General features: G+C 41.4%; 1 protein-coding gene across 1 annotated transcript; it reads left to right on the top strand.

Annotated features, from left to right (window-relative positions):
• Nucleotides 1–2,619: 2,619 nt before the first annotated feature.
• Nucleotides 2,620–19,546, top strand: frrs1a (ferric-chelate reductase 1a). The gene is made up of 17 exons (XM_070975071.1): nucleotides 2,620–2,631; nucleotides 3,108–3,312; nucleotides 3,463–3,605; nucleotides 4,059–4,153; nucleotides 4,599–4,746; nucleotides 4,883–5,002; nucleotides 5,495–5,566; nucleotides 5,742–5,840; nucleotides 13,335–13,485; nucleotides 15,122–15,235; nucleotides 15,540–15,655; nucleotides 15,778–15,864; nucleotides 16,550–16,647; nucleotides 17,753–17,811; nucleotides 17,905–18,048; nucleotides 18,212–18,270; nucleotides 19,454–19,546. Exons 1-17 carry the CDS (start codon nucleotides 2,620–2,622, stop codon nucleotides 19,544–19,546), a joined length of 1,815 nt encoding a protein of 604 aa, XP_070831172.1.
• The last annotated feature ends 957 nt before the right edge of the window (nucleotides 19,547–20,503 follow it).

The raw sequence follows: 20,503 nt of genomic DNA, 5'->3' as shown, positions 1-20,503 counted from the left end.
GCAAGGATGGAGAGAGGTTCACCACTTTGAATACATGACTGGATAAAGGAAATTACTACAATGACTCAGGAACACATTGACTTCAAACCGTTGTTAGCAAACACAGTTCTTTGCAAATTACTGCCTTCTTTTCCTGTTTTAAATTGGGGTTGTCTAAGATTCAAAGTATAATTTGAATGCAAAAAATGTGGACATATATTGAATTTGACTGCACATTCTGTATCATCCTATCAGAGGGGAAAAGGCCATTAATCAAAAACCTTTGTAGCAGTATGTTGCTGATAAGCAATGTGTGCATTTGGTTTGAACAAAGGTCCGTAATAACTTCTACACAGTTCAGACTCGTCAGAGTAAATCATAAAATGAGTGTCATCTTCTGAAATCTGATCCGCAGAAATGATGAATCCATATTCATATATAAACCATGAGTGTGCACTGAAACTAGGGATGCTGAGGCACACTCAGTGGGAAATGACTTGTCATGACTAGCATTTTTCCGGTTGAGCACTATACTGTTCCTCCTTACACATTGCTTTGGTCTTTGCAGTTTGTAGCACACTCACACTGGGAAGATGACAACATGAAGAAAACTAAAATAGCTAGCAAACAGAGTGTAATGTTGGACACTCTTGTCTCTACTGTCCTTCAGTGGAAGTACAGTGAAAATGAAACTACTCAAAGTTGCATTTGTTGAATTGAATGTGCTCCCCTTTCCTATATTTTGCCACATGATGGTACAAGGGACAATAAATGACACTGGGCCTAAAAACGTGTTTTTTCTCATCTTCACTTTGAAACATGTGGGTCCATATAACCAAGGTTCTGGAATATATGATGGTAAAGGCAATGTAAGCATTCTGCACCAGAGTGAGCCGCAGTCATATCAGGATGTTCCAATAGTCCATCCAGCAGGTTGTAAAAATGCTGCAACAGTACCTCCTGCTACACTTTGAAACACATGCACTCGCATGCACGCACGCACGCACACACACACACACACACACACACACACACACACACACACACACACACACACACACACACACACACACACACACACACACACACACACACACACACGAAACTGGAACACTGGAAATGACATTGCACTCACATATATAGTCACGCTTGGAAATTATTCTGCAAAGTGAGGAAGTTTTTCCCTGTACTGCAGCAGAGTGGTGAGTACAACAGCCTTATCGCTCACTTCAGGTTCAGAGGTTTTCCTCTAAAAGTTTTGTCTAGAGGTAGAGTATTCTTTTTTTTAAATGTTTTTCTATGACAGTTTTCACTTGGTGGTGGCTGGGGATTCTTACCAAAGTCAAGGTAAAGGCCATCATTAAAAATGTATTACAGTGATTACAATAGAATGGAAACCTTTCTATTTAGTGTTTAAATGAGGTCTTTGTTGTCCTCTCTGCTTAAATATGTTTTGTCATGAATAATGTTGTAGGGTTACTGAGGACACGTGTTGAGATATGCTTTGATCTGCTCAGAAAAGGGGGGAAGGGAGATACTGTCTGTGTGGTGTGCAGTGAAGGAGGAAGTGCTGGATAAGTCTGCTATTTCTCTAAAATTATAAATAATATCAGAGATTCTTCATTAATTTCCTCATATTATAAAGGGATTGAGTTATAGTGGTTTGAGTTTAATACGCTACAACATAACCAACACATACAGTAGCCTATACCTCTGATATCAAGTGTTAGGTGATGGGAATGTAAGGTTTGGCAGTAGTTTGCTGACACTTTCACAGCTAGATCAGATAATCCTATCAGGAATTAGCTGCTACTTGTAAGTACAAGAGCAGCTAATCTCAGCTGGTTGCTCATATTGATGTGACTTGGTTGCAGCCATACTTCATCTTTCAGAATGGCTGTGTTATAAAGACCTGAAATGTCCCACAGTGTTGGCTACATGAGCAGAATTCTCAGAGGTTGGTTTTTGTTTAAATTCTTCTGAATACAACTCATAGCAGACACCGAATATAATAAATAACATCAGGTGCATATTATTACAGTGCGCTAGTGCTGAGTATTGTGTATGCTGACCCACTGTCATGGCTTGCTGGGGTACACACTGGAGCCATCAATGTGTTAGTGGTTACTCCTAAAGTCTGCTCTGAAAATGATCTGTACTTACATGAGCTGCTCAGTAGGAAACTTCAGATGACTAAATCTGGAGAGTGGAGCTCAGAGTTTAAAGAGGAACTCCTCTGATTTACTCCTAATGGTGGGGGATATCCCAACCTGGGATAAGAGACCACCAATATGTAAAAGAAAGCCCGTGAAACTAAAGGCATTGAGTTCCAGTGACATGGGGGTATACCAGCAGAGAGCCTTCGGTGAAAAGATGCTAATGTTGCATCATGGGAAGTGTAGGAGGTTTTTATAGCTTGACCCTTAGAACCATATTCCAGCCTTTGCTGCATCCAGTTGAACCATTCTTCTTGTAGTACAAGTGAGTGAGAACAAGTGAGTTCAAACTTCATGTGTGTTACAAACCTGGCTCAAAGTTTGTAACAAAGGAGGGAGCCACACATGCTGTCAGTCAGTTTGATCATTTATTTAACTCAACATAAAGACAACTGAATGAAAAATTATGTTGCTGTGTCGTGAAATGCCTGTACGGGTGAGAAAAGTGTGTGCATGTCAAATTATAAAGAAAACCCAAACCAAGAAAACCTGATTGCATGCCCTGGGGTCAGCATGCTGCTCAGTCATCAGGCAGAAGAAGAGGAAGAGAGGTACTCATCCAGCCCCTTTTATAACTAAAGTCACACCTACTAGAGGTGTTCCCAAGCAGCTCTGATGGCCCCTGGACTGCTGTCACTCCAGGAGAGGGTCAACTGGAGAGAAATTAGGCAACAAGTTAAACAGGCCGTCACAAGTGCAATACTGAAATGTTGGACTAGATTCATTAGAAAGTGCTGCAAAGGCAGTCTGGACACAGCTTGTCAGATACAGACAAACAGTTTGTAGATCAGTCCAGAAATCTTGTGATCATGGTTGAATTTATTCTGTGGAGGTGTGCATGACGTCTTCTTCATTTCAGACTCTGTTGACACCTTGTAGTGACTAACACTGTACACTGACACTGTTCTGTAGATGTCTCCTGTGGGCACGTGTTGTCTTTTCTTTCTCTCCATCTTGGTGTGTTACTGGGTGCCAGCAGGCTGCTATGCCAACGGCAAGGTCACCAAAGTCTGTGACAGCATGGAACCCCACCATCGCACCCAGGGTCAGACCACTCACAGCCCCTACCGCCTAGACACCAACACCACCACATTCCGTCCCACAGATCGGATACAAGGTAACTAATGACTGTGAGTCATCAACATTTGTTGAAAAGTTTAAACCCAACACTGCTGATATGTGCATATCAACGAAACCCAGTGTAATAAAAATGACTGTTTACATTAATATCATTTTCTTTTTTACTATTTGAAACACCCTTTTCCAGTCGTCCTATCTGGAACATCATATTTTGAGGGCTTCCTACTTCAGGCCAGAGATGCAGCCAATCAGGGCTCAGCATCCACAGTCGGCAGCTTCACCCTGACCAATCCCATCAGGACACAGCTGCTTACCTGTAATAAGCACCAGGTGAACATATGCACACATGCGCACAAAGACACACATACTGGTAGTGATGAAGTACTCTGGAGTTTAAAAACAAAAAGTAAATACTATTAAATACAGCCTGGTTCCTGAAGAAGTTGGGATGCTGTGTAAAACACTGAAACCCCATATTTAATTGAAATTAGCACAATGACAACATCAAATGTTGACTGAGACTTTCAGAGTGTTGTTAAAAGAAGAGGTGGTGCAGCAGAGAGCTAAACGTGACCCTGTCCCAACTTTATTGAAACGTGTTGCTGCATCACATTTTAAATGAGGATATCATTTTCAAAAAAAGTGAAATTTATACATTTTAATTGATTTGTTGTCTTTGTGCTATTTTCAATATTATTTCATTTGTGTGTGTGTGTGTGTGTGTGTGTGTGTGTGTGTGTGTGTGTGTGTGTGTGTGTGTGTGTGTGTGTGTGTGTGTGTCAGGGCTCAGCAGTGAGCCAGACGAGTGATGCCCGCCTGAAGGAGGTTGTTGTCATCTGGAACGCTCCTCCAGATGCTCCCACACAGGTTCAGTTTTTGTAAGTTTATTTCTTTCAAAATGTGAATGTTTACACTGTAACTGGACATGTGGAAATCAGTGGCACAGGTCAAGAAGTCAGCAGACTGACTCAGTAATGCCAGCTGCACAGCATTGAGTGTTATCAGCAGAGTTAGCTAATGTAACTGTCTGTGCTCCGTGAGACACCAGGGAACCCCCCTGACTCTGTGGTGTGTTAGGTGGAGGAATGGTGACTATGTATGCCTGTGCTGCCTTTTTCCTCTAGATACAAACTGGATATACAGTATACACTCTTCAGTCATGCAGTTTGCCGCTGTCAGCTTAAACCAATTACACTTGGGTATATCTTTCATAAAGAAATGTCTTCATGACACTGTGACTACAAATTCCTGCCTTTACCTTAAATGTTTCCATATTTTTATTTGGACTGTTACAATGCATGTGTCTCTGGCTGTATTCTCCAGTGTGACTGTCGTTGCCCACTACAATAAGTTTTGGGTGAAGCTGCCTGGCCCAATCGTCTATCAGCATGGTGTTACCCCGCACCCACCTCAGTCAGACACTACACCTGCTCCAGTGCCAACAACCACACCCTCCACCCTGCCTGGGCCTGTGAGTGTTACAACATTTGGACTAGTGATTGTGACACTGGTTCTCCATCTGAAAAGTTGTTATCGAGAAACTCTAATGAGAAATGAGTGTAAAATATTAAAAGTTATGATTCTGCCTTCTCATATTACACCTTTAGTTTAGTTCTGAAGGATGTGGCCAATCAAAATCCTGCTTGCTGGATCCTCCAGGCTGTGATCCAAAAGAAGATCCTCAGTGCTTCTTCCTGTCCATGAGTACAGAGGGACCAGGCAAAACGGTTTGACTTTCATTTACTGGTGCAGTTAATACAATTAACCGTGCTACATTAACATTTAACATCAATCAGTCCTCATCACATTCAAACTGAGACAGCATGTATTTTCAAGGTAATCTGACAGCTTGTAATACTTGTAATACTGTATACAGTTCCATTCTGCTTTGAGTTCATTTTTGAACTAACTACTACCAAAGTGAAGGATGATCTCTCACTCTTTTTCTTTTAGGTTTCACTAAAATCTTTCTATAACTCTCCATTTGTAATGTAGCAACTGTCAGACACACCCAGTCTCAGTTCCTTTGAGTGCAGGAAAACAAATGAGGAGTACTCCAGTAACTATCGATAGAATACAGTAATGTCACATCGTTGGAAAATGTCTGCTCCTGGCTACATGTAGACTGAACTATGTGAATCATTAGAACAATATATTTAATAAGATTGAAAAAAAAACAAAAAAAAAAACTATAGCACCTACTATCATTTTCTCTGCAGTCTGTAATATTTGAGCTGAGTGGCCCAGCGGAGGGATACATCTCCTTTGCACTGTCCTGGGACACATGGATGGTAAGCTAGTCCCACAACAGTCTGCTTCAAATATGGAGCAGATTCACCTTTCAAGATGCACCTCGACTCACCTTATTTACTAATATGTTGCACCTCTAATAACCTGAATATGACTGTATGTACTCTGTGTATCTTGTGCTTGTGTGTGTGTGTGTGTGTGTGTGTGTGTGTGTAGGGCAATGATGATGCGTATATGTGTGTAAAAGATGGGGATAGAGTATCAGTGAGCGCTGCCTTCTTCAGTGGCCGAACACACCCTGAGGACGAGTCACAGGTGACACACTTTCTCTGACTGAATCCAATGGAACATGAATGAACACTGAATACTGCAGTAGATATCACTGACACCCAAAAGGAAAACACACCTCAGAAAGCCTTCCAAGGGCATGTGTGTGAGATTTAGGCTGATCTGTGAGTAGAATATGGCACAAATGGAATTTCATATTCATAATTATGTTTTCATTTGTGTATAATCACCTGAAAATAAGAATCATGTTTTGTTACCTTAGACTGAGCTCTTCATGTCTACAGAGGGGCAGCACAACTTCTGTGCTGGAACACATACAGTTTCTTTTTCCACAGTGTTAAACGCAGCACTGAGATCTAACTGAACATCTTTTAAAGGAATAACTCCACATTTTCTTATTTACTTTCTTCCCAAGAGACACATAAGTGGATTGATATTGAGGTCATGTTAGCAAAGCTTAGCATAAAGGTGCACTAATGCGACACTAAAAGATGCCTCTCGCTTGTTAAATCTGTACACAAACAGAAATAAATGCACCAGTCTGTCGTTCAGGGCGAGCTGTAAGATGGAATGATGTCATGTCAAACAACCGTGGGCAGTGACGTTGCTGATTTTGGTATCATTGTGCATGCAGAGAGCAAAACCTGAGCTCCCATACTGTATGGAAACCAGCACCATAGCCAGTGACACTGCACAGCTAACTGTGTCTCCCAGCCTCACTATCTCCCCCTCCTGCTTCCAGTCTTCGTGCTAAGCTAGGCTAACCACATCATGAGTCCACTTCTGTGCTGAGGGCACAGACATGAGATTAAGATCAATCTTCTCACAAAGAAAGCAAATAAACATATTTCCACAAATCTTCCTTCTTAAATTCTATTAGATTTTAAGCTATAAACCCCCAGACTGTTGTTGCTGTTGTCCTATCTGTGTGTGTGTGTGTGTGTGTGTGTGTGTGTGTGTATGTGTGTCGGGTCAGATCCCGATCCCAGATCATGCCTTTAATTCAAGCTGACTTCGCCCAGCTGTTATCATCATTATTATCAGTGTGTGTCCCGGGTCAGATCCCGGGTCGGATCCCGGCCCGGGTTTTTGTTGTTATTATTGTTACTATTATCATCATTAGTGTGTGTCTCTCTGTGCGGCACGGTACCAAATGGCCCACGGACCGGTACCAGTGCTGTACAGTGTGTTCTGTGTAGAATTTAAATAATTTTAGATTTAAAAACATTTGTCAGGGGCGATGATGAAGATACGGGTATGATGTATTGATATAAGGTGTCCTTAAACAGAGTGTCTCACCCTGAAGTGCGCAAAGTGCAGATACACGTAGGGGGACCTTCTTCTGAAGTCCTCCAGGATCTGTCTGCTGGGGACAGGGAACTGCAGCGCGGGGAAATGCGCTCTGCACTTCTTGTGACAGGACGCTCTCATCATAACGTACCAGTAGACGCGGAGATCCCGGTTTCCTGCAAAGGACGGTTCCTCATGTGTGCTGCCGCTGCTACAGTGCAGCATGCAGTATCTCACGCTGTCCCTAAGAAGCCGGTGCAAGCGCAAACTCAATTCCAAATCATGGATCGATTACATCCACCTCTCTGCTGCGTAATAGTCCAAAGCCAATCCATACGCAGCCGTGAGGGGCCTTATGGAAATTTCTGAAATTGTAGTTTTCATATTGTGACATAAAAACAAGGTCAAACAAAGCAACAGCGCGTAGCCTCGTGCGCAAAATTCAACCATGATAAGATAATATCCGACATATTCTGCTTCCTCTGTCGTCTTCTCCTGCTGGTAACTTTACCGTGTCTGTGTGATGGTCTGCTGAAGCGCTTAGGGGTCTGTGGGAATTCCGGGATTGGGCCTTTCAAATGTTACTGGCTCGGGTTTCTTAATGGAGGGCCTCCACTGTGGCTCGGGTTTGTCAGTGGAGGGCCCAGTGGAGGGACCTCATTACTCATATCTTTCATTCAAAGTATTCTTTCAAGTATTTCCAGTTACTCAGGTTTCAAAGTACTCCAATCCTTGTGAAATGGATTGATATGCATCACAACAAAAGTCTTTTAGTGCTATAAAAAGAATAATCCATCATGAATTCCCATATCACAAAATACATTTTAAATAAACCATGAAATAATTTCTCTTTCAAGCACTATTTATCCTTTTAAACAGCTTTTACATGTAACTTATTGTCCTTTAAATATACATCTTTTTAATCTATTTACTTTTTTTAAAAAAACATCAGATGAACTATATCACTATTTATTTAATATATGCATTTTAACAACCAATGAAATAAACCTATCTGCATCTGTGTCAAACATCACAGTGAGTGAATACTCCTTTAACACAATGATTTAAATACAAGAGAAATGGGTGTGATGCACCTTTAATGCTGCACCACGCTATCACTACTACTACATTCATATAAACAGCACTGACAACGCTAACCGTTAGCATCGCGGCTAGCGCGATTAGCGACCTTTTTTAAAGACATCCTAAACAGATTACAGTGATACAGTCTGCACCACGGTAGTGTAAAACATTTGGCATCAGTACCATAACCCCGATTGTTTTTTTTACCGGAGCTCACAACAAGAGGACCAACAAGACAGATGCGGCTCCTCACGTTCACTTTCACACACAAAATCAGTTCTTGATAAACAAACGAATTATTAGCAATTGATATGAGGATATCAACCATGAATTTTCCTGTAAAATAACAATAAAATGCTGGCAGCAGAAACACCAGCCTTACATTGGAATTCTACAACCATCATACTTTTGAACGATATCACAGTCTATTACAGTAAAAATGAATGCAGTATATTTCTGTGATTGTTTGTATATTACACTAATATTCTGCTCATGGGGTTACTTGAAATCCCTACTGCTTATAGTAGACATGCATAATTAATAGGCAATAATACAATTACTTGAAATATTTAAAACATGTGAACTTCATTGTTCTGTGAGTTTCAAAACATGCAATATTTTTAAGAATGTGCAGACACAAGGAAACAAGGCCGAAGAGTGTCTGATAGAAATGACAGCAATAAACTCCTGAGACATAAATTTGAAGTTTTCTCCTTCCAAATTATTGCTAGAAGTGATTTATCGTACCATCTTGAAGTTGACTTCTGAACAATCAACTTGCACAATGAAAATAAGTGTTTAACCGATAAAGAATCCTCTGAGGGACACTCTGAGCGGAGTACCATTATCTCTCTACAGGCTCTACCAATCTTCTCTGTAGCGCCGTTTTCTTTTTTCTGTTGTTTTTATTCTCATGAAAGGACAAAATACAAATAAAACAGTAAAATAACACCTCGGCCTGCTTAGCAGGGTCGTCTGTGGGCCTCTGTAAGCGCTCTGCCTATTCACTTGTGAATGACACGAAGAAGTGAAACTAACTGCGTACTTACAGTAGTCAGTACCCCCCCCCCCCCCCATTTGGTCATTGGGGGGCAGGACCCAAGTTCACCATAGAAACACCAATGACGATACAGAAGGAAGTAAGCCCAAAGATAGGGTATTTGCTGCGTGCACTCCCCCCGCCCCCACACACTCTTGAAACCCCCTCCTCTTTATGGAAACAAGCAGGACCCTCGCGGTGGATCGTAAAATAATGCAGAGTCATAGGAGCAGACTGTAGCAGCGTTTTTTCGAGCTGGAATATAACTTTTGACCATAAAACAGCAAAGGTAAGACATACTGTATGCTTCTGAGAAATATTTTTCTGCTACTCTTTGGCTGCTGGCTCGCGAGTTTTGGTCGCACAGTGAGGAGGCAGACATTGTCGTGATCGTCAGACTCTCTGCTTTCATATGATATCAGGCTTTTGTGGTTTGTATGAAGTGGTGAACACAGCAGACGCTCTAAACTGGACGTACGCTGTTTTCGTGTTTTCCTTATATACCCATATAATTTATTGCAGTATGAATTAGGTTTCGTTTTGGTGGCAATGCTTGGTAGAAGCTTTTAGCTGAGTTTCTCACCTTATTCAGTATGCTACAAGTTAGGACTGGTGCTCGCGAGTGTGACCTTCGATCATCGATGGCGCACGCATCCCAGGTTGCCCCCTGTACAGGGGGCACCGTACTGAAGAGGTTACAACCTTAAAATAATCCTGTGAGATAGGTTTGTGTTTTACCTCCAAAAACAGAGCCGTGAGGAAGGTGCATGCTTAGCTTCAGGGAGAGGAATGCACCCTGGACTTCCACTAGAAGTCCCACTCAAAGTTGATGAGGTTCTTCAGTGGTGTGGAGATGTGTGTATCGACGGTGGTGGACTTCTTCTGGACCATCACAAGCATCTACCAAACTTAGACTATCAAGATTCCTCATGGAGATTCAATATTCTCTGCTAACTCACTAAATTAAGATGGCTAACAGCCTCACAGACCTACTGTCACAATTTCTTGCTCTAGTTCCATTTTGTTTATTTTAGATCTTTTTGAAGCTGGATTTCTACAGCACTCAGTCTAACTGTGGTTAAACTGTAACATGAAACAACATACACAACACACACTTGAAAGCAATTTTCAATGACGTAAGTTCAGATTTATTTTCATAATTTTTTTTGTATTATTTATTTCTTATTGTTTTTGTGGTTTACATGATTTAATATTTTAGTTTATTATTTAGAATCTATTCTCTATTCTTTATTGTCCAAATTGATTGTCTATTTCTTATTACTGCTTTTGGTTTTGGTGTAGTTGCAAATTTCTTGATTTCAAGTGACTTGATGTTAATTTTTTTTGAATAGTTAAGTGGGAGAAAACTGGAGCACCCAGAGTAAACCCATACACACATGAGGAGAATATGCAATGGTTGATCATCCTACATTCTCCATCTTTCGAGAGCGGTCCATAATGTGGGGTTCCCGTCGGGTGGAGGTTTAGGTTTTAAAGTTTGAGGCAGTGTGAGCCCACTAACAGATGTGTAAACGTTAGCAGTTTCACGAACTCCTCTGTTCCTTTTCATTGCAGCTGGCGTGCCTGTGAGAGGAATATTCCGAGGTTGAGGTCTGCCAGATGTGTAACTTCCTCTGGATCCATTCTTTGCACCTGGGGTGCCATTTCGGGGAGTATCTGGAGGATGAGGCCTGCCAAGTCCGGTACCTGCAAGGATGCGGCTGAGACCATCTTCAGTGGTAGTGTTTGCATCCTTGCTAGCTGGGGCGTATTTGGGTGGTTTGGGGATGGGTGGGAGGTGGATGGATGCCAAGCTGCCGTGATGGCGTTCCCTTGTCTTCCTGAGGTCCTCAGCGGCCTTGTGGAGTATAGGCTGAGTATGCTGTCGGAAGTCGTGGTCCCACTCATCATTCTTTTTAAGCCTTGCTGCAGCGTCATAATCCTCAGGTTTCCGCCGCTGGAGGCCGGCATGATTGGCAGCTCTGCGGGAGGCATTGACCTGCTCAGTATGCATGATGTATGCTTTCCTCTGCTGAGCCTTCAGTCTCATCTCTGCGGCGAATGCCTCTGCATTCCGTTCGTCATCCAGACGCTGCTCCATTTTCACTTGATGCTTCTCAAGTTCCCTTTGCCGTGCGTTCAAGGCCTGCTGTTCAAGATTCCTTGAAGCATCATTGAGCACTTGGACTTGAGACTCAAACCTCCGAATCTTGCCTTCGTTGTGACACTTTTCAAATATGTTCATGACAACAGGTGACTGCCTGTCTGTCACACATTCCACCTCCTCTGCAGCAAGAGGAGAATGAGAACTGCCAAATCCGCGACCTTCATAGATGTAACTGAGAAAATCTTCATGGGTACGATTTAAAGTTTGAGGCAGTACGTATCCACCAACAGATATGTAAACGTTGGAAGTTTCACGAGGTGTGCTGTCTCTGTTCATGGTGGCTGGGGTGTATTCAGGTGGTTTGGAGATGGGTGGGAGGTGGATGGACCTCGTTGGCCTTTCTTGCTGCATCTCCTTGCGAGCCTTGAGAAGGTTGCTCTGTCTGGACAGTATCTCTGTCATTCTGTCTGTAGTATTCTGCCATTGGATTGTTTGTGTATAAGCTAGTATGTGATGAAATGTCTCTCTCTAACTCGATTTCTCTCTATAGTGTGGCACTGGTACACCTTTGATCTTGAGCTCTTTTATTTGGCCTTTGATCTTGAGCGATTATTTTTCAATGCTGAGACGTCGTCCTGTGACGTCATCACATGACGTCACACTTGGTGTGGACAGCGAAACTGACCGAAAATGCCGGGAAGAAATGATTCGTTAAGCCTCTGTGATCGGAGGAGCCGCGTCCCATAATGGTGGAAATGGTGCAACATTAGCCATTGTTTTAAATCTATGGTGAAAGATTTAAAGTAACGGCTACAAACAGCACGGCTAACAATTGTTAAATCGGCATTAACGGATGGAAATCTCATACAGATACCATATACTTGTTCAGATTTTATTATTGACCTTATTCTTTTATTGTTTAGGAATTTACTCTGTTCCAAGATGCTTTTCAAATCTGTGGTGATGCTATATCTTTGCATTATAGTGAAAGATATCTAAAATCTGGTCCACCTTATCGACGTGAATGATTTTCAATGTTTCTGGTCATTTACGACTACAGTAGTGTCCGTCCCATGTTGGAATTACAATTTAAAATTTAAAAGATTATTCGGAAAAACTCTCATGTGCCTGTGCCGATGCTGGCATGCACATCCGTGGAGCTGATGAGGAGCGACGCAGAGGCAGCTGTAGAGAGCCACTGAGGATACGATGTTACCAGGCTTCAGAGTTCCTACCCGACTCAAAGGGCAGCTGCATGACCTCCTGCAGAAACAACCTGCTGTGTTGGGAGTAAGAAACTGGCTTTGTTTTTGTACTCTGATTGTGCTTTTAGTGTAAGAAAATTGTGGCACTTCTTTCTGCGTATTAAATTAGCGTTTGTAGCCCCGAATTTTAAGACTCAAAATTGATATGACCCCAGGAGAGCGTGCCACATTTTGTGAAAGCAGAGGACTCCAAACAGATTCCATTGAAATGATGGTATTAGAAATACCCGGGTCCGGAGAAGGCGACAGAGGAAGCAGACTAATTTGTCGGATATTATCTTATCATGGTTGAATTTTGCGCACGAGGCTACGCGCTGTTGCTTTGTTTGACCTTTGCTTATGAATATGAAAACTACAATTTCAGAAATTTCCCCAAGGAGGAGCTCATGCCCCTCACGGCTGCGTATGGATTGGCTTTGGACTATTACTCAGCAGAGAGGTGGATGTAATCGATCCATGATTTGGAATTGAGTTTGCGCTTGCACCGGCTTCTTAGGGACAGCGTGAGATACTGCATGCTGCACTGTAGCAGCAGCAGCACACATGAAGAACCGTCCTTGTGTGTGTGTGTGTGTGTGTGTGTGTGTGTGTGTGTGTGTGTGTGTGTGTGTGTGTGTGTGAATGTGTGTGTGTGTGTGTGTGTGTGTGTGTGTGTGTGTGTGTGTGTGTGTGTGTGTGAATATGTGTGTGTGTGTGTGTGTGTGTGTGTGTGTGTGTGTGTGTGTGTGTTTTTGCAGGCTGGTCTCTCCTCTGTGTCATGGCGGCTGGCAGATGGAGCGATTCAGTGCAGGTTCAGTAGACCAGTCAAACTGACCAATCAGGAACCAGCCCGCTATGATCTGGACCAAGAGTACTTTCTGTTTCTAACCAGTGGACATGCTCAGTATGGTAAGCGAGTACACACACACACACACACACACACACACACACACACACACACACACACACACACACACACACACACACACACACACACACGTGACCTTGGAAACTGAACCTGCTGACCCTGGCAGTCATCCTGTGTTTGACTGACTAATTGAAGTTCTTATCAGTCTGTCAAAGCTTTATTACATCTCATTACAGTTTTATCAGCATCTTATTTTGGAATGGTTATGAGTTTTATTTGGGAACAGGATGTCATCCACAGAAAATGTTGAAATGTTGAGCACATAAAGTAAAAGAAAGCTTATTCACTGTTTTTTTTGTGATTAAGGGCTTCTTCTTTTGGTTAATAGTTAATTGGAATAACAATCATAACCTTGCAAAATTGAAAGAATGTATGAGTGCATAACATGAATTTATTCTCACACATTACTTACTTGCAGTGTTACTCTAAAGAGTAAATGTTGTGAAGCTGCTGCAGTGTGAGTGGTTTTAAAAAGCCATTTATTTGCCAACTTTAACACAAAATCAAGTCCTCATCCCTTCTTACAATGAGCTAAAATATTCCCGAATCACAGAAAGAAAAACAAAAACACCACAGAAAAAGAAAAAGTCTGTCCTATTCCAGCATTAACATTCAAAAATTAGTAATGAGCTCTCCATTGCCCCCTAGAGAGCAGAGAACCCCCCCAATGCCCCACATGTGACTGAAAGTCTGCAGATTGTCCACCATCTTATAATATGTGTATTCAATCTTTAGTGGGGCCTTCAGCAGACCCTGCAGCACCAACAATGGCTGCACACTGCCGACACCTTTATCCAGATTTTTCCTCCTCAGCCAGATGGCTAACTTAGCGGACCCTGAAAGAAAGTTGATTAAAGTGTGCAACATTTTCTTTTTTGCACTATATCTCGGGCCATATATAAACAAACTAAAAGAAAAATCTTCCCCGAGGGCCTGAAACCAGGACTTTAAAAGTTCAAACAGCGCAGCCAGCCGCGGACACTGGACAAACAGATGGAAAATTGTTTCAGAGTCTGAACAAAACCCACACTCCTCCCCCAGCTCAGATCAAGGTGTGCTCTGTATCTGTTCGTAGCTAATGCCCCATGTACAACCCTCCATTGGAGGTCTGCTGCCCGCTTATCCAGGGGCAGCTTGTACAAGGACCACCAGCTGCCTTTGGGAGAGGTGTCTGGGCCGAAAAACTCCGTCCACCTCGACTCCTTCAGCTCTGCCAGAGAGCGCAGGTGCAAAACCTTAATGCAACACTGGTAGATAGCCTTCTTACCAGCGTCCTGAAACTTGTCCAGCTTTGGGGTTGCAAGTGAGAGGTTGCAGTGTGAGTTTAACCATAAGTAGCTATTGTGTGTCCTATATTTAACATGCATTTGATAGACAAGGATTCATTTTCTAGATTTTGGTTCTGTTTTGAGTGTGTGTAAACCTGGTGATACTGTCAGCTTTATATGACTTGAAAACTTCCTTGCATGACTGCAAAACAACAAGACAGAAAACTTCTACGTGGCACTTGAAAGCACCAGGGGGAGTAGAAATCAGTTTACTGACATGTTTAGGAATTGCTAAAATTGAAATTTCTCTGTGGAATTTCATAAACATCCTTTTGTGTCTCTCCTCTAGGTGAAATACGGAAACATAGTCGCCAGCCATTAATCTCCACCCAGAGAAAACACATCACTGGACCCCCTGAGGTCCTGAGGAGCTCCCGGGGTCCCATCATTATGAAAATGCATGGTGAGGGGAGCTCTTCATTTTTACACATTAACCCCAGGATCAAGACTTTACAAGATGATTCCATTACTTCCAACACACGTATGGAAATACGTAAATGTAATCAGAATCAGATTTCTTTACACACAGTCAATGTTGCACACACAGCCATGTGTCAGAACACACATTATTAGAATTACAAGATACCCAGCCAGATGGTCATAAGGACGACTTACGATCTTGTCATGGTGTTTTAAACTGTGTACAGTGTAATATTTGGTGATGGTTGTAACAAACAAGTTTACTTCTCCTACACTTGCTTCTGTAGGTGCACTAATGCTGTTAGCCTGGATGCTAACAGGAAGTGTTGGTACCTTCATTGCCAGCTTCTACAAACCTGATTGGCCAAAGCAAAGTCTGCTTGGCCAGAAAGTGTGGTTCCAGGTAGATATTATGCACGCACACACACACACACACACACACACACACACACACACACACACACACGCAATTATAGCATTCAACGTCATTAAATTGTCATTTCTTGTGTGTGTGTGTGTGTGTAGGTGCACCGAGGCCTGATGATGCTAACTTTGACTTTGACCATTGTAGCCTTTTGCCTCCCATTTTTCTACAGGCAAGGTTGGAGCAAGGTACAGTATACACATAGTCCCCACACACACACTCACACACACACACACACACACACACACACACACACACACACACACACACACACACACACACACACACACACACAGAGTTACCTCTGGGCAATAAATGGATTAGTCAGGGATAAAGCCCCAGTGACTCACACTGTTCTGAGTTATTTTGCACTGGAAAATTTTGGATGTTATTAAAATGATGCTGAACAGAATAACAGAAAAAATGACTGATCTGGACCATACTCTGGGCCATAATTTCAGCTTAGCTTAGTATGGTGATAGAATAGAATAGAATAGAATAGAATAGAATAGAATAGAATAGAATAGAATTTGACACTGATGGAGTGAATAAGATTCAGATTAGCATTTTGTACATTTTCACATGATGTATTCCAATGATAGAATAACTACAGGAGTAGTGTTGGACTCACATGAGACCACTGCAGTCTGTTCAGAACATTTGTTTGAGGTGTATGTGTGTGTGCATTTTATTAATATACATGTTATTTTAAATCGGCTGAGGCACCCATAAACAGGCCCCCAACCCTGCTGTTATACTCCAACATCACCACCAGAGAGGGATGTAGGATCAGTTATCAGCTACTGCACAACTGTTTTATTGTATGTGTGTGTGTGTGTGTGTGTGTGTGTGTGTGTGTGTGTGTGTGTGTAGCACGCAGGTGTCCATCCATACCTTGGCTGTTGTGTTCTGGCATTGTCTCTGATTCAACCAATAATGGCCATGATCAGACCATCACCTGACTCACACAGGTAGACACTGCTTACTTTTCCATGCAGAAACAGCTGCAAAGTTCATGCAGGTTCTGAGGTTCTGAGGTCATCTGGGGTCAACAATGTGCATGAGCATGTAAGTGTTGTACAAAGACAGACTTTGAAACATGGATCTACAGTGTTCTCTCATTGTAAACTAAAACACCTGAACAAAACAGTCAAACACGTGATTTTTTTCTCATTCATATATTTTTCTGTTTCTGTTGACAGACAAGTGAATGAGCAAAAAAGAGTGACCTCAAAAGTTAATGATAACACCTATATTGTGCTGTCTTTGTAACAATTACACACCCTCAGCCAGGCTTACACTCTGCCTTTTTTAACATGCTGTTGGTGTTTTCACTCTGGACACTTTTCCAAAAAGCCCCATTGTGCTCTAATGCATTTTTAAAGGCCCCCTCCATCTGATTTTCTTCTTGTTCCTACATTTGACTTCACTGTGCAAAACGTTGTATGTGCAGAGTTTGACAGTAGAAGGATGTTTTCACATGAATTTGTTAAAGTGGAAAGTTTTTCAGAGGCAGGCCTCCAAGCATCATTTGTGACAGCACAAATAATCTGGAAGCCAGTCCTGGCCTCCAATATTCAAATTGCACAAGTATGATGTGGAAACTTGAAGCCTCCAGTGCACAAACACTGCTCGTAGTAATTAAACCTTTGATATAACATATATTTGCATAATCATAGATTCAGCATTTTTAATGAGGGAAGAGCAGATGTAATTTTAAGGATTTTAACAAGATTGAACTTTTTTAGTAACCATTATTCATCAAAGGGCAGTGTTTGAGATACATCTTAGAACATGTCTGGAGGGGATCTTTAAAAAGTCTCATTTGGGGAAAAACTCTGTTTTATACAGTTTTATACCCACAGGAAGACAAGCCCAGAACAGCTGTGCATATCTCAGTCCTGCTTCAGGATTTGGATTGGAACGTTACCTCAATCTCTTTTCATACTCACATATCCATGAACCTTGACATTGAAGATTAGCTTGAAGATCACCATGGACTAACAAGCATTTATCTGTAATGATATTGTTACTATGGTATATCAATATGTTGGTATAATTTGTATCTCTATCCAGGAGATTTATCTTTAACTGGGCCCACTGGGGAATTGGGTCTGTGACGGAGATCATGGCAGGTTGGTCTGCATTTAAATACATTTTGAACAGATCTGACAAACATGTTTTAATAATTTCTTAAACCCAACATCCTGTCTTCTATATGATTGCAGTGGCGGCCATGTTCCTGGGGACGCATCAATCATCACTGCTCCTCCCCCAGCCGTGGGCAACACATGTTCTGATTGGCTATGTGACATGGCTGGCCTCGTTTAGGATCCTCCTTCTGCTGCACAAGCACCTATACTTCAAAAAATGTACGAAAACTTGAATTGAATCGATTGTACGTTTAGAGTTTCATCGCTGGACTAAATATGATGAAGAATTATTCATCATGATGTTGCAGAGTTCTGAGAGCACTGTTTATTGCTTCCCCACATACCTGCATGCAACTCTAACTGTAGTTTGTTTGACCGGCAGCACTGGGATCAGATGACACACAGGGCATCCTCTCTGACCAATCACAGTACGCTCAGTGGGTAGGTATCAGCTGCAAAAAAAAAGACTGTTTCCCTGTTGATTTGATCTAATGTTTGTCATATAAAGTGTTGGCAACATCAATCATGTCTTCGTTCATTCATTCATTCATTCATTCATTCATTCATTCATTCATTCATTCATTCATTCATTCATGTAGTAAGGACTACAGTGTTCTTAGTGATACCAACAGCACAGCCAGGTTCTGGTGATTACACTTCAGCGTCTAAACAAAATGCACTGACTTATTCAACACGGTCTGTTTTTGTGATTCATTCATTTATATTTTTTAATGAAATATGTTAAGATCTGTGCACTCAAAGTATAGTTATGTTCAGTGGTTCTTACAGATTAAACTAGTAATAATAATAATACTAATAATCTAGAAGAGTCCATTTGTGAGTTTTAGAGGTGCTGCTTGGTGATGGTGTAAACTTTGAGCTTGGTTAGCTGTGTCCCACTATTTTCAGTCTTTATGCTAAGCTACGCTAGCCACCTGCTGGCTGTAGCTTCATATTTATAAGAGATATCAATTTTCTCATCTAACTCTTGTCATGAAAGATTCTAAGCATATTTGTCAAACTGTGGGCTATAATCAATATGTTTATTAACAATTGATCACATTACTCATTGTGTGTGAAATGAGGTACTCGTAGTGACAAAGCCAGAGAATTATCAGCAGCTCTTCACACAGGATGTTTGGGCTCACTGCTCTTTTCAAGCCCATTTTTTATAACTAGCCAGCATCAAACAAACATCAAACAGCATGTTAGCAACTAGCTGGTGAACACAGTGGAACAAACTAAATCTAATTTTCAAAACGATTCAATAACATCAGTTCTAGTGGTATGTTACCAAAGAGCTCACTGAGATAAGGCCGTTCGTCTCAGTCACTGGCTATTCAGCTGCTCTGCTAGTTCCCTGTCAGGGCCGATTAACAGGTCCATACATCACAAACAACACCAGCAAATTTTCATCCAGGCAGTTGTGAGTCTACCTGATATCCTCAAATACCACCGCTGGTTGATGTGAAGTGCATCCTTGATAAAATTGGGCTCAGTCAGAAGACATTTAGAGTGTGTTTGGCTAAAGACGGGCGTACTGACTGCTGTGTGAAGGTTCTGTCAGGAAAGGATTTGAGATGTTGTGTTTATTTTCTAACTTCGACCTTGCTTTCTGTTTCAGGCGTCCTTCATAAAGTCTCTCATCTTGGCTGCGTTGGCTCTGGGAAACGCTGGTCTCCTAATGGCCTTGCTGTCTTCTATTGCTGCAATTTGACATTTAATGGCAACAAAACTGAAAAAACTTTCAAGACCATAACTGGCAACATTTTGGTGCAAAGTTTGGAATATGAGCATCATTCCAAACTCAGCAAAGCCAGACAGCAGAAAGAATGAGGAACTTTACCATTCAGCCAAACATAGAATTGGTTTTCTTTTAAAAGCAAATCTATATTACATATTCAGATTCTGATTTTTGGTTGTAGTTATATATTTACTTTATTCTTATACATTTTTAATTAAATGTCAACATTCTCATTCTATTTTCAGTGCCATTGTTAATGTTTAATAGTAGCACTTCGAAGCTCTTATTGAATAATTCATTAAAAAACCTTCGAATCAGCAAAGTTGTCCTGCAGATGCCTTTTAATTCTTTTAATTTATGTTTACTTGAACTATGCACTGTGTGTGTTGTGTTAATAACTGTAAATACAGAGTTAGTATTTGCTTTTATTTTTTGCTCAGTGAATATTTATTGGATATAAATCAACTCCGAAATGTTAGAGCTATGAACAAGTAGTAGTGTGTTACAGCTCCATATGGCATCATGTACTTTCATTTTGAATTCAGATGAAATGAGAACAAAAGCCATTAAAGAGCGGCACATACATTATTCAGCATGTGCCTGCACATGCTTATACATTAGTCAACATGGACCTAAACCAAAATACATCACGCTAATGTTACCATGAAATGATTACAGAATTGGCGATTAATTTGAATATTAATAAATGATCTTTTATTTATTTCCCACTGAGTTCAAAACATTTCACTTTATGATGCTAAACCTTAGAAAGTGATGATGCTTTGAAAAAGCTGCTGGTTACAGTAAGTTTAGGCATCAAAACTACTTGGTTAGGTTCAGGAAAAGATAACGGTTTGGCTCTAAGTAAGAACATTACAAACATAAGCTCTGATGCAAGAGTGTGTATTTTAGGAATAAAGGGCTTTCAGA

This window comes from Chaetodon trifascialis, chromosome 11, assembly GCF_039877785.1.
Source record: "Chaetodon trifascialis isolate fChaTrf1 chromosome 11, fChaTrf1.hap1, whole genome shotgun sequence".
NCBI classification, from domain to species: domain Eukaryota; kingdom Metazoa; phylum Chordata; class Actinopteri; order Chaetodontiformes; family Chaetodontidae; genus Chaetodon; species Chaetodon trifascialis.
This window is presented reverse-complemented; position numbering and strand designations above follow the sequence as displayed.

What these genes read in the sequence shown, in the direction of transcription:
- frrs1a (XM_070975071.1), top strand. An exon ending in TCCCACAGATCGGATACAAG is followed by an intron (nt 3,313 to 3,462) that starts GTAACTAATGAC and finishes ACCCTTTTCCAG; the next exon opens with TCGTCCTATCTGGAACATCA. An exon ending in ACAGGCAAGGTTGGAGCAAG is followed by an intron (nt 15,865 to 16,549) that starts GTACAGTATACA and finishes GTGTGTGTGTAG; the next exon opens with CACGCAGGTGTCCATCCATA.